Source organism: Bos mutus, chromosome 14 (assembly GCF_027580195.1).
Source record: "Bos mutus isolate GX-2022 chromosome 14, NWIPB_WYAK_1.1, whole genome shotgun sequence".
NCBI lineage: Eukaryota > Metazoa > Chordata > Mammalia > Artiodactyla > Bovidae > Bos > Bos mutus.
In genome coordinates this window covers 5894766-5908706 of record NC_091630.1, presented here as the reverse complement: position 1 = coordinate 5908706, position 13941 = coordinate 5894766, and the positions used below count along the sequence as shown (strand labels likewise).

The following is a 13941-nucleotide window of genomic DNA, read 5'->3' as shown; positions in this document are numbered from 1 at the left end:
AGAATTTTTTTTTTTTTTAAAGCATTTTGTATTTGCATACATAAATTACTCTTGAGAGTCCCTTGGACTGCAAGGAGATCCAACCAGTCCATTCTGAAGGAGATCAGCCCTGGGATTTCTTTGGAAGGAATGATGCTAAAGCTGAAACTCCAGTACTTTGGCCACCTCATGCGAAGAGTTGACTCATTGGAAAAGACTCTGATGCTGGGAGGGATTGGGGGCAGGAGGAGAAGGGGACGACAGAGGATGAGATGGCTGGATGGCATCACTGACTCGATGGATGTGAGTCTCAGTGAACTCCGGGAGTTGGTGATGGACAGGGAGGCCTGGCGTGCTGCGATTCATGGGGTCGCAAAGAGTCGGACACGACTGAGCGACTGATCTGATCTGACGTAAATTACGGAATGCTGATCTGCCCTTGTGCCAAAGCCAAGACAGACTCCTAGGATGGGTAGAAGTCTGCAGCCAGAAAGTCGCTATCTTCCGGGCCGCGTCCCAGCGGGCGCAGGGGAGAGTGCCACTACGTCCCACCAAATGGGGCATTGCCCGCCCGCGGACGTAGTGCGCCGGAAGCTGCCGCGCGGTACCGGAAGCGGGGGTGAAACCGGAAGCGGACGTGAAACCGGAAGTGGGCAGGCGCGACTCCCTCTGGAGAGACGGAACGCCTTTAGCTCTGACCCGCTCCTTGCGGCGGAAGAGGTGAAAAGTCAGCACTGAGAGTTATACGACATGGCGCTAGCCGTGCGCTTTTGGTGCCTTTTCCCTGTGGGACGTAGCGCCGCCTGGGGACTTAGACTTCCGGCAGGTGCTGCCGGCAGCCGGGGGCAGCGCGTTCCTTGGCGACTCGGCGCCTCTGAGGTACCTTCGCTGCCCCAGCTCTCCCGCTTTCCTCCCCTAGCGACCGTTCTCCGGCGGCGCCTTCCTTCTTGAGGCCCGGGGGCCCCGCGTCGCCTTAGGGTGCGTGGGGAGCTGAGGAAGGACCTCAGGGCCGTGCGCCTGGAGCACTCCCGTGACCGCGAGGGATGTAGGTCCTCCCCTTTGCGCAAGCCTGCTTTCCTTTCTGAAAACCGGGGTCGGAGGAGGAGCGAGGGCCCGGGAGAACCTGCTCCTGCCTGTGGGGAGAAAGCCCTTGACCGCCGTGAGATGCTTTTCCCTTTCAGTGATGGCCCGATACGGTGACGGCTCCTGAGGCTGTCAGTCTGTCGTACCTGGGAAAGCTTGCGGTGTGAAAAGAAAATTCCTGCGACTCAGACTTTTTTGCTATGTAGGTTTAAAAAATTATTTTCTAGTTTCTTGCTTCATCTGCATAATGTAAGGAAGGATGTTGGGATAGACTGTCATCCCAGTTTTGGCATTTCTGTTAGACTGATTGGTTTTGGTTTGTGTAATCTGTGAAACAGGGTGGAAGGGTGAGGTTGCGCTTTGGGTATGTATCGTTTGAACTAGAGGCTTCATTATTTTAAACACACATTTTTAATCTCCTGCTATGTTCAGAGTTCTGGGGTGAGGGAGGGATGAATGACCGTAAGGATAGATCCCTTTCCTTGTCAGAGCTTATAGCCACATGAGTTGATGTTTCATGATGTGAACAGAGGAATGGGAGGAGTATTCAGTTCAGTTCAGTCGCTGAGTCCTGCCCGTCTCTTTGCAACACCATGAACCACAGCATGCCAGGCCTCCCTGTCCATCACCAACTCCCAGAGTCCACCCAAACCCATGTCCATCGAGTTGATGATGCCATCTAACGATCCCATCCTCCATTGTCCCCTTCTCCTGCCCTCAATCTTTCCCAGCATCAGGGTCTTTTCCAATGAGTCAGCTCTTCGCATCACGTGGCCAAAGTATTGGAGCTTCAGCTTCAACATCAGTCCTTCCAGTGAACACCCAGGACTGATCTCCTTTAGGATGGATTGGTTGGGTCTCTTTGCAGTCCAAGGGAGTCTCAAGAGTCTTCTCCAACACCACAGTTCAAAAGCATCCATTTTTCGGCGCTCAGCTTTCTTTATAGTCCAATTCTTACATCCATACATGACCACTGGAAAAACCATAGCCTTGACTAGACAACCCTTGTTGGCAAAGTGATGTCTCTGCTTTTTAATATGTTGTCTAGGTTGGTCATAACTTTCCTTCCAAGGAGTAAGCGTCTTTTAATTTCATGGCTGCAGTCACCATCTGCAGTGATTTTGGAGCCCCCAAAAATAAAGTCTGACACTGTTTCCACTGTTTCCCCATCTATTTCCCATGAAGTGATGGGACCGGATGCCATGATCTTCGTTTTCTGAATGTTGAGCTTTAAGCCAACTTTTTCACTCTCCACTTTCCCTTTCATCAGGAGGAGTATTAAGTATGACATTAGCCTCAAGTTTCCAAATTAGAGCTTTGGGGAGTTAAAAATTCCATTTTAGTGAAATGATCATAGTTTAGATAATAACAGCTAACATTTGTTGAACCATTACTATAACCAGGCATTATATGTTAAACATTACCTGATTTGTTTACTGAAATGTTTCCATGAACCTTATGAATTAAGAACGGCTATATCGTGTCTTTTTGATAATGGCCATTCTAATGGGTGTGAGGTGAGATTTCATTATGCTTTTAATCTGCTTCCCCCCTGGTGATTAGTGATGTTGAGTACCGTTTCATGTACCTGTTGGCTGTCTTTAAATCTTTGGGAAAATGTCTCTTCAGATCCTCTGCTCATTTTTTTTTTTTTAATGCATGATTTTTTGTTTGCTGTTGCATTGTATGAGTTCTTAATATATTTTAGTTGCTAACCCCCTATCAGATATATGATTTGCAAATATTTTTTCCTTTTCACTAGGTTGCTTTTGAAGAAAGTAGGGAAAACCACTAGACCATTCAGGTATGACCTAAATCAAATCCCTTATGATTATACAGTGGAAGTGACAAATAGATTTAAGGGACTAGATCTGATAGATAGAGTGCCTGATGAACTATGGACTGAGGTTCATGACATTGTACAGGAGACAGGGATCAAGACCATCCCCATGGAAAAGAAATGCAAAAAAGCAAAATGGCTGTCTGGGGAGACCTTACAAATGGCTGTGAAAAGAAGAGAAGTGAAAAGCAAAGGAAAAAAGGAAAGATATAAACATCTGAATGCAGAGTTCCAAAGAATAGCAAGAAGAGATAAGAAAGTCTTCCTCAGCGATCAGTGCAAAGAAATAGAGGAAAACAACAGAATGGGAAAAACTAGAGATCTCTTCAAGAAAATTAGAGATATCAACGGAACATTTCATGCAAAGATGGGCTCGATAAAGGACAGAAATGGTATGGACCTAACAGAAGCAGAAAATACTAAAAAGAGGTGGCAAGAATACACAGAAGAACTGTACAAAAAGATCTTCACAACCCAGATAATCACAATGGTGTGATCACTGACCTAGAGCCAGATATCCTGGAATGTGAAGTCAAGTGGGCCTTAGAAAGCATCACTATGAACAAAGCTAGTGGAGGTGATGGAATTCCAGTTGAGCTATTTCAAATCCTGAAAGATGAGGCTGTGAAAGTGCTGCACTCAATATGCCAGCAAATTTGGAAAACTCAGCAGTGGCCACAGGACTGGAAAAGGTCAGTTTTCATTCCAATCCCAAAGAAAGGCAATGCCAAAGAATGCTCAAACTACCGCACAATTGCACTCATCTCACACTTTAGTAAAGTAATGCTCAAGCTTCTCCAAGCCAGGCTTCAGCAATACGTGAACCGTGAACTTCCTGATGTTCAAGCTGGTTTTAGAAAAGGCAGAGGAACCAGAGACCAAATTGCCAACATCTGCTGGATCATCGAAAAAGCCAAGAGAGTTCCAGAAAAACATCTATTTCTGCTTTATTGACTATGCCAAAGCCTTTGACTGTGTGGATCACAATAAACTGTGGAAAATTCTTCAAGAGATGGGAATACCAGACCACCTGACCTGCCTCTTGAGAAATTTGTATGCGGGTCAGGAAGCAACAGTTAGAACTAGACATGGAACAACAGACTGGTTCCAAATAGGAAAAGGAGTATGTCAAGGCTGTATATTATCACCCTGCTTATTTAACTTATATGCAGAGTACATCATGAGAAATGCTGGACTGGAGGAAGCACAAGCTGGAATCAAGATTGCCAGGAGAAATATCAATAACCTCAGATATGCAGATGACACCACCCTTATGATAGAAAGTGAAGAGGAACTAAAAAGCCTCTTGATGAAGGTGAAAGAGGAGAGTGAAAAAGTTGGCTTAAAACTCAACGTTCAGAAAATGAAGATCATGGCGTCTGGTCTCATCACTTCATGGGAAATAGATGGGGAAACAGTGGAAACAGAGTCAGACTTTATTTTTTGGGGCTCCAAAATCACTACAGATGGTGACTGCAGCCATGAAATTAAAAGACGCTTACTCCTTGGAAGAAATGTTATGACCAACCTAGGTAGCATATTGAAAAGCAGAGACATTACTTTGCCAACAAAGGTCCATCTAGTCAAGGCTATGGTTTTTCCTGTGGTCATGTATGGATGTGAGAGTTGGACTGTGAAGAAAGCTGAGGGCCAAAGAATTGATGCTTTTGAAGTGTGGTGTTGGAGAAGACTCTTGAGAGTCCCTTGGACTGCAAGGAGATCCAACCAGTCCATTCTGAAGGAGATTAGCCCTGGGATTTCTTTGGAAGGAATGATGCTAAAGCTGAAACTCCAGTACTTTGGCCACCTCATGCGAAGAGTTGACTCATTGGAAAAGACTCTGATGTTGGGAGGGATTGGGGGCAGGAGGAGAAGGGGACGCCAGAGGATGAGATGGCTGGATGGCATTACTGACTTTATGGACGTGAGTCTGGGTGAACTCCGCGAGTTGGTGATGGACAGGGAGGCCTGGCGTGCTGCGATTCACGGGGTCCCAAAGAGTCGGACATGACTCAGTTACCTAACTGAACTGAACTGAACTGAGGTTGCCTTTTCATTTTGTTCATTGTTTCCTTTGCTGTGCAGAGGTTGTTTTAGTTTGATGAAATCCCACTTTTTTTTTTTTTTTTGCTTTTGTTGTTTTTGTTTTTGGTGTCAAATTCAGTCATAGCCAAAATCAGTGTCATGGAGCTTACCTTTATGTTTCTAGGCGTTTCATGGTTTCAGGTCTTAAAATGAAGTCTTTAATTCATTTTGAGCTCATTTCTGTGTATGGAGTAAGGAAGTGGTCCAGTTTCATTGTTTTGCATGTGGTTGTCCAGTTTTCTCAACACCATGGAGACTATCCTTTCTCCATTATATATTCTTGACAGTAATTAACTGGCAACATAGGCATGGGGTTATCTCCAGGCTCTCAATTCTGTTTCATTGGTCTATATGTCTGTTTTTTATGTGAATACCATACTAGTTTGATCACTAATTTAGTTTGAAATCAGGAAGCATGATGCCTTTGGTTTGCTCTTTTTTCTCTAGATTGTTTTGACTACTTCGATTTTTTTGTAATTCATACAAATTTTAGGATTGTTTGTTCTATTTCTGTGAAAAACACCATTGGAATTTTGATAGGGATTTTATTAAACCTGCAGATTGCTTTGGGTGGTATGGGCCTTTTAACGATAGTAATTCCTCTAAACCATGAACGTGGAATGTGTTTCCAGTACACTCTCTTAAGTTTCTTTATCAGTCATACTTTTCAGTGTACGGGTCTCTTACTTGCTTGGTTAAGTTTATTATTCCTAGGTATTATTCTCTTTGGTGTAATCATAAATGGGATTGTTTTCTTAATTTCTCTTTTTGATAGTTTTTTATTAGTATATAAAAACAATATATTCTTGTATATTGATTTTGTATGCTACAACTTTACTGAATGTATATGTTATTTCTAATAGTTCTTTGGTGGAGTCTTTAGGGTTCTCTGTGTGTACTATTATGTCATCTGCAGATACTGACAGTTTTACTTTTTTTTTTTTTTTGCCTAATTGTTCTGGCTGGAACTTTCAATACTATACTGAATAAAAGTGGAAAGAGAGGGTATCCTTGTCTTGTTTCTCACGTTAGAGAAAAAACTTCTGAAAACTTCTGACTTAACGATTCATTGTAATGTTGATTATGAGCTTGTTGTTTATGGCTTTTATTTTGTTGAAGTACATTCCCTCTGTTCCCACTTTGTTCAGAATTTTATCTTAAATAGATACTGTATTTTGTCAAATGCTTTTTCTGCATCTATTGATGATCGTATGATTTTTGGCATTCATTTTGTTAATGTAGTATATCAGATTGATTTGCACATGTTACCTTTTTTGTATCCTCTAAATAAATCTAACTTGATCTTGGCTTATGATTATTTTAAGGTATTGTTAAATTTCATTTCCTAATTTTGTTGAAGATTCTTGCATTTATGTTCATCAGGAACATGGGCTTGTACTTTTTTTTTTTCTTTTAATGTTCTTGTCTGTCTTTGGTATTATGGTAATGCTAGGCTCATAAAAATAGTTTGGCAGCTTCCTTTTCAACTTCTGAAAGAATTTGAGAAGGATTGGTATTCATTCCTTAAATGATAGAATTCACCAGTGAATCCATCTAGTCCTAGGCTGTTCTTTGTTGAGAGGCTTTTGATTACTGACTCAGTTGTCTTAAATGGTCTGTTCAAAAAATTTTTTTATAATAGTCTTGACAAGTTGTTTGCTAGTAGGAATTGATCTATTTCTTCTGGATTCAAATTGTTGGTGTGTCATTTTCCATAGTAATCTCTTATGGCACTTTGTACTTCTGTTGTATCGGTTATCATCATCAGTTTGCATACAATAATGCAACTTTTTTTTTTTTAACTTTTACAATGCTGTTTGTTTCACTTTGTGAGTCTTATGATTTTGTTAGAGCCCAGAGGGTTGGCCAGGCCTCCTTGGATTCAAGAATTCCAAGACCCACTCCCTTTCTTATCTACTCCCTTTCTTATCTAAAGTGCTGCCTAACTTACTGTGCTTGCAGGCAAGCATGGAATCCGAGCAGTGTCCAGGCAGGTCAGAAGCAGGTCAGAGGTCTGTTCTGCTAATTCTGAAGCCAAAGTTAAAAAATACACAAGGTTAAAAAAAAAAAAATATTCCTAACAATCTATTCAGCCACTCTCTGTCTTTTGATTGGGGAATTTGGTCTATTTACTTTTAAACTAATTATTGATAGCTATGGCTCTGACGGGCTTCCCCGGTGGCTCTAGTGGTAAAGAACCTGCCTGCCAATGCAGGAGATGTTAGAGATATGGGTCAGGAAGATCCCCTGGAGGAGGGCATGGCAACCCACTCCAGTATTCTTGCTTGCAGAATCCTCATTGACCGAGGAGTCTGGGAGGCTGCAGTCCATACGGTCACATAGAGTCAGGCATGACTGAAGTGACTTAGCATGCACGCATGCATGGTTCAGACAATAAAGAATCTGCCTGCAATGCAGGAAACCTGGGTTTGATCCGTGTGTTGGGAGGATCCCCTGGAGAAGGAAATGGCAACCCACTCCAGAATGCTTGCCTAGAGAGTCCCATGGGCCGAATTCCAATAACATGGCATGCTACAGTCTATGGGATTGTAAAGAGTCAGATGTGACTCAGTGACTAACTCTTTTATTTATTGCTATTTTCTTAATTTTTTTTAGTTGTTTTGTTATTCCTTTGTTTATTCTTTTGTTGTCTTCCTTTGCGATTTATTTTTCGAAATAGAATGCTTATATTCCTTTGTCTTTCTCTTTGGTGTATCTCTTATATGTTTTTGCTTTGTGGTTACCATGAGGCTTACATAAACATTTTGGAGCTTTAACAGCCTATTTTAAGTTGATAGTAACTTAGGTTTGAATGTTTTCTAAAGCTGTAAGTTTTTGCTGCTCCCCGCTCGCATGTTTTATGTTTTTGGTATCACAATATATTTCTTTTTATCTTTTGTGTTTGTTAACAAATTATTGTACTTATTGTTACTAGTTTTGTCTTTTAAATTTCATACTAGCTTTATAAGCGATTAACTCATCTTTATGACATTAGATTTTTGAATTTTCGTATATGTGAGATTTATACTTTCATGTGTTTTCCTGTTATTCATCAGCACTTTTTCGCTTCAGATTAAGTCCCTTTAAGGTTTCTTGTAAGACCATTCTGGTGATGATAAACTTCTTTAGGTTTTACTTGTCTGGAAAACTGAATCTCTGCCTCAATTCTAAAGGGCAGCTTTCTGGGTGGAGTGTTCTTATTTGGCAGTTTTTTTAATATATCCTGTCTATTTATCTCCCTTTGGCCTGTAGAGTTTCTGCTGAAGTATCTGCTGATAAATCTTGCAGGGCGGGGTCGGGGAATCCCTTGTGTGTAAAAGGTTGCTTTTCTCTTGCTGCTTTAAGGTCTCCTGCTTGTTGTGTCACTTTTGTTTTCATGTGTCTTGGTGTGGGTCTCTTTGGATTCATCTTTTTTTTTTTTTTGCCTTGGTTTCCTGGATCTGGATACTTGTTTTCTTCTCTAGGTAAAGGAAGTTTTCACCATTTATTCAAATAAGTTTTATGCCCTTCTTCTTTTCCTTCTGGGACACCTACAATACAAAGATTGGTCTGCTTGATGCTGTCCCTTAAGTCCCTTAAGTTATCTTCACTCTCTGTATTCTTTTTTTTCCCTTTGTGATTCTCTGATTACATGAGTTCCATTGCTCTGCCTTTGAGTTTGCTAATACCTTCTTTCATTCTTCCAGTCTACTGTTGAAGCCCTCTGTTGTATTTTTCAACTTAGTTACTGTATTCTTCAGATCTGTGGTTTCTGTTTGCTGCTTTCTTGTATTTTCTTTTCCTTTGTTGAAATTCTGACCTTCATCTGTTTTCCCCCTGAGCTCAGTGAGCATCTTTATGGCTTATTTTGTACACTGTCAGATAAATCCCTGATTTCCATTTCATTAAGGTCTTTTTCTGAGGCCTTATAAGAGAGGATTACAGCTGGTCCTTATCTGTGTGTTTAATTAGCAACCTTCCCTTAGGCCTAGCTTTGAAGATAAACTAATAGGCCTCTGTCACAGAAAGGTTGGAAGTTTGGTCTGTTTTCTCTATACAGTAAATCCTCTATATATGAGTGAACTCCATTCTGAGAGAACATTCGTTAAGTCCAATTTGTTCCTAAGTCCAACAAAGTTAGCCTAGGTATCCAACTAGCACAGTCTTGTACTGTGTTGGCTGTATAGTATGATCCTGTAATAGGTCATACTATACATATAGGAAAAATATAATACTTTTCACACAAATAATACATTTAAAAAGTCATCAAAAATAAAACATCTGATATTTTGTAGTATTTTACCTTGAAAAGTACAGTGGTACAGTACCGAAGCTGACATATGGGGGCTGGCATTGAGCGAATGGGCAAGAAGAGTTCCTGACTGGAAGAGGGAGAAAAGGTAGACGATAGTAGAGCTAATAGGAGCAGAAGATATTAAGAAGAGGTGGAAAGAATACACAGAAAAACTATACAAAAAAGCTCTTAATTACACAGATAACCACAGTGGTGTGATCACTCTTCTAGAGCCAGACATCGTGGAGTGTGAAGTCAAGTGGGCCTTAAAAAGCATCGCTGTGAACAAAGCTAGTGGAGATGGTGGATTTCCAGCTGAGCTATTTCAAATCGTAAAAGATGATGCTCTTAGAGTGCTGCAGTCAATAATACTGGCAAATTTGGAAAAATCAGCAGTGGCCACAGGACTGGAAAAGGTCAGTTTTCATTCCAGTCCTAAAGAAGGGCAATGCCAAAGAATGTTCAAACTACTGCACAAATGCACTCATTTCACGTGCTAACAAGGTCATGCTCAAAATCCTTCAAGCCAGGCTTCAACAGTATGTGAACCAAGAACTTCCAGATGTGCAGGCTAGATTTAGAAAAGGCAGAGGAATGAGAGATTGAATGGCCGACATTTGTTGGATCATGGAAAAAGCAAGAGAGTTGCAGAAAGACATCTACTTCTGCTTCATTGACTACACTAAAGCTTTTGACTGTGTGGATCACAACAAACTGGAAAATTCTTAGAGAGATGGGAATAACAGACCACCTTATCTGCCTCCTGAGAAACTTGTGTGCAGGTCAAGAAGCAACAGTTAGAACCTGACATGGAACAACAGAATGGTTCCAAATTGGGAAAGGGGGTACATCAAGGCTTTATATTGTCACTCTGCTTATTTAACTCACATGCAGAGTACAACATGGGAAATGCCAGGCTGGATGAAGCACAAGCTGGGATCAGGTTGTCAGGAGAAAATATCAGTAACCTTAGCTATGCAGAGGACACCACCCTTACGGGGTGGAGGAGCAAAGAGGAACTTAAGAGCCTCTTGATAGAGGTGAAAGAGGAGAGTGAAAAAGCTGGCTTAAGACTCAACATTAATAAAATGAAGATCATGGCATCTGGTTTGATCTCTTCATGGCAAATAGATGGGAATACAATGGAAACAGTGACAGACTTTATTTTCCGGGGCTGCAAAATCCCCGCATATGGTCACTGCAGCCATGAAATTAAAAGACACTTGCTCCTCGGAAGAAAAGATGTGACAAACCCAGACAGTGTATGAAAAAGCAGAGACATTACTTTGCCAACAGAGGTCCATAAAATCAAAGCTATGGTTTTTCCAGTAGCCAGGCATGGATGTGAGAGTTGGACCATAAAGATGGCTGAGTGCCAAAGAATTAATGCTTTTGAACTGTGGTGTTGGAGAAGACTCTTGAAAGTCCCTTGGACTGCAAGGAGTTCAAACCCGTCAATCCTAAAGGAAATCAATTCTGAATATTCATTGGAAGGAGTGATGCTGAAGCTCCAGTACTTTGACCGCCTATGCAAAGAGCTGACTCATTAGAAAAGACCCTGATGCAGGAAAGATTGAAGGCAGGAGAAGGGGATGACAGAGGATGAGATGGTTGGATGCCATCACTGACTCAGTGGACATGAACTTGAGCATGCTCTGGGAGATGGTGGAGGACAGGGAAGCCTGGTGTGCTGTGGTCTTTGGGTTTGCGACTGAATGACTGAACAGCCCAAGTAGAGCTGAAGGGTCATCAGCAAAGGGGACGGAGGGCAAGTTGCAATATGACTCACACCTGATGTTGATGGCATAGGTTCTGGTTCCTTGCTGGTTCTATTTTATCCACCCTCTTGATAAAATGATCCAGTGCTGTCTGAGTAGTAGGTCTTTTTCTTATCATAGATGACATGATAGCACTGGACTGCATTCTGATGGCTCCTGCAACCTTTGTGTACCGTTCTGCATTCAGGTCCTGTGCCTCAGAAACTTAACAGTGCCTCCTCAAATAAAGAAAATGCCCTTGCTGTTTCCTGCACCATGAATCTCTTTGGTTCTTTAGTTACTTCTTTCACTTGTCTCTCTTCATTCTTTCCTTGGACCTCCAAGGAAAGACCTCCATCAGATCATCATTAGTAAGCTCCTCATGTTGCACAGCCATGAGTTCAGTTAAGTCGTCCTGTTGCAGATCTAGTTCCAGCTTCTTGCTGAGGGTCACTAAGTTGCTGAAGACCTCTTTGAACTCCTCATCCACTTTTTCAAATCCAAGAAAATTGTGAACAGACTGTGGGCTTGTTTCAAGCCTCATTCATGATGATGGCCATAACTTCACACCAAGCAAAGTCAATGTTTTTTTTTATGCCTTGTAGATGTTATAGTTCTTCCAAAGTTGTCACAGGTTGTTCCTGATTCGATAAAGTATGACATGAATAATATTTCTTGAAAGTGACTCTTAACTGCCTAGTCCATGAGTTAGATGAGCAATGAATATTTTGTGGCAGATGCAGTACATGGGATGAAAGTCATCCATGAATATGGTGTGACATCGAGTGTTGTTGAACGGCAAAACATTGTGGAATGGGGCATCCTTCTCCAAGCAGTATTTCTCTATCTCCAGGATAGAGTGGTGGAAAAACAAGTCCTGGAACATGGCCTGTGTAACCCAAGTTTTGGGGTTACTCTTCCATGCAACAGGAAGAGAGCCCTTGGCTATGTTTTCAGTGGCTCTAGGGCTCTCTGAATGATAAACTAAGGAAGGCTTCAGCTTCATGTCGCCTAAACATTGCCACCGAACAACAGAGTTAGCCTGTCCTTTGTTGTTGTATAGCCTGGCGTCATTTTTCCTCCATACTGATGTAACTTCAGTCTGGCATCTTCTCAAGTACAGGCTTGTCTCATGCACGTTAAAAACCTGCTTGAGTAAATACGTACCTTCGTCAATAATTTCTCAAAGCATTTCAGGAAATTCCTGGGCAGCTTCTCTATCTGCACTCACTGCCTCACCACTTACTTTTACGTTGTGAAATTTGGCTCTCGCCTTGAACTGATGAAACCAGCCATGGCTGGCATTAAGAGATGCGTCCTCTGATTCTTCGCTGTGATTCGGCTTCAAGTCTTCATAAAGGGTTTTAGCTTTCTCTTGAATCAGTGTTAAACTTAGTGGGACTCAAGGCTGATGCTGACCCTGCATCCACAAACCAAGCAGTTTCTCCGTCTTCTCCATCACTCTTCCGCGCTTTGGTGTTACTGTTGACATCATCGACAGCAGACCTCATGTGTTCTGTGATCTTGTTCTTTAGAATCCTGCTGCTGCTTTAAAATCGTGTGGAACGATTCATGTTTTAAGAACAAGTAATGTCTCCTATCTTTTCGCCTTGCTCCCCTCTCTCAATTATTTTCACTTCTGTTTCCATCGTTACTGTTTCTTAGCAGTACCAGCCACTTGACCGCCACTGTTACGCTTGCTTCCAAGCATCCTGGGCATGAAATAAAGATACCCTACTGCTGTGCTCTGTATAATAGTACTGGACAGTAAAGTGCACAAAAGCACAACCACTTATGGAGGATGCATGCAGGTGACAGTGTACACTGGTCACGTGAACTAACTTAGGTGATTAGGATGAGAATGCACGTTCACGTCTTTGAAAGTTTGCTCCTTGAAGGTTCACGTGTAGAGGACTTTACTGTGCCCTGGGGGTTAGGGAGGCTAGCCACTGTAGAACTGTTTTTCGGTTTGTTACAGGTCTGTGAAACTCATGAACGTTAAGCCTCATTGGCCATCAGAGTCAAGAGAACCAGGAGCGCCCCCTGGTGGGAGCTGCGCAGACTGGAGCACCAAGTGAAAGTGTCAGTCGCTCAGTCGGCCCGACTCTTTGTGACCCCAGGGACTGCAGCCCGCCAGACTCATCTGTGCATGGGGATTCTCCAGGCAGGAACACTGGAGTGGGTTGTCATTGCCTTCTCCAGGGGATCATCCTGACCCAGGGATAGAACTTGGGTCTCCTGCACTGCAGGCAGATGCATTACTGTCTGAGCCACCAGTGAAAGTGAAGTTGCTCAGTCATGTCCAGCTCTTTGGGAATGCGTACACTGTAGCCTACCAGGCTCCTCGGTCCATGGGGTTTTCCAGGCAAGAGTACTGGAGTGGGTGGCCATTTCCTCCTCCAGGGGATCTTTCTGACCCAGGGATTGAACCCGGGTCTCTCGCGTTGCAGGCAGACGCTTTACGTCTGAGCCTCCAGGGAAGCCCTTTCAGTATGCACAGGTCTTGGGGGAGATACCGGTTACCTGCAGCATGGCCAAGGGAGAGTGCCGTGACATGCCCGCCCTCTGAGTTCTCTGAAGTGATTACTCTAGGCCCCTAGACACGTGTTAAAGTAGATGCCTGCTCCTCAGGCTGAAGTTTTAATGTAAGCCAATAAGGCTCTTTCATGGAAAGGCTGACTGCCTCTGTGCTGGACGCTGGGGTAGGTGAGCTTGAGTGAGCCCTTAAGAGCCACTTCTCAGTGCGCTGCAGTCTTCTACGTGTCATAGACCCGAGCTCCACTGCCTTTCTGAGCTAGATACTTTGAGCGCTCATTTCTCAGGTATAGGTCTTTTAAGTTGGGGTGCCCATTGTGGGGTTCAAACCCTTCATTCCTCAGGGAGAAGCTCAGGGTTGTGAGTTGCCTCCCTCCTCACCAAAACTG

At 42.7% G+C, this 13941-nt stretch overlaps 1 protein-coding gene across 4 annotated transcripts in view; it reads left to right on the top strand.

The window, feature by feature from the left end:
- The first annotated feature begins 617 nt into the window (after positions 1-617).
- The window catches only part of RMDN1 (regulator of microtubule dynamics 1), a 34416-nt gene continuing 21092 nt past the window's right edge, over positions 618-13941 (top strand). For 3 of the 4 annotated variants that reach the window (XR_011466896.1, XM_014480615.2, XM_005888280.3), the window contains exon 1: positions 618-858. Coding sequence is in view for 2 of the 4 variants with exons in the window: in XM_014480615.2 (XP_014336101.1) it covers positions 730-858 (129 nt within the window). In the remaining 2 variants the exon portion in view is untranslated. Of the gene's footprint in view, positions 859-1160; positions 1265-13941 lie in introns of all 4 variants that reach the window. The other variant, XM_070382918.1, reaches the window with a different exon arrangement.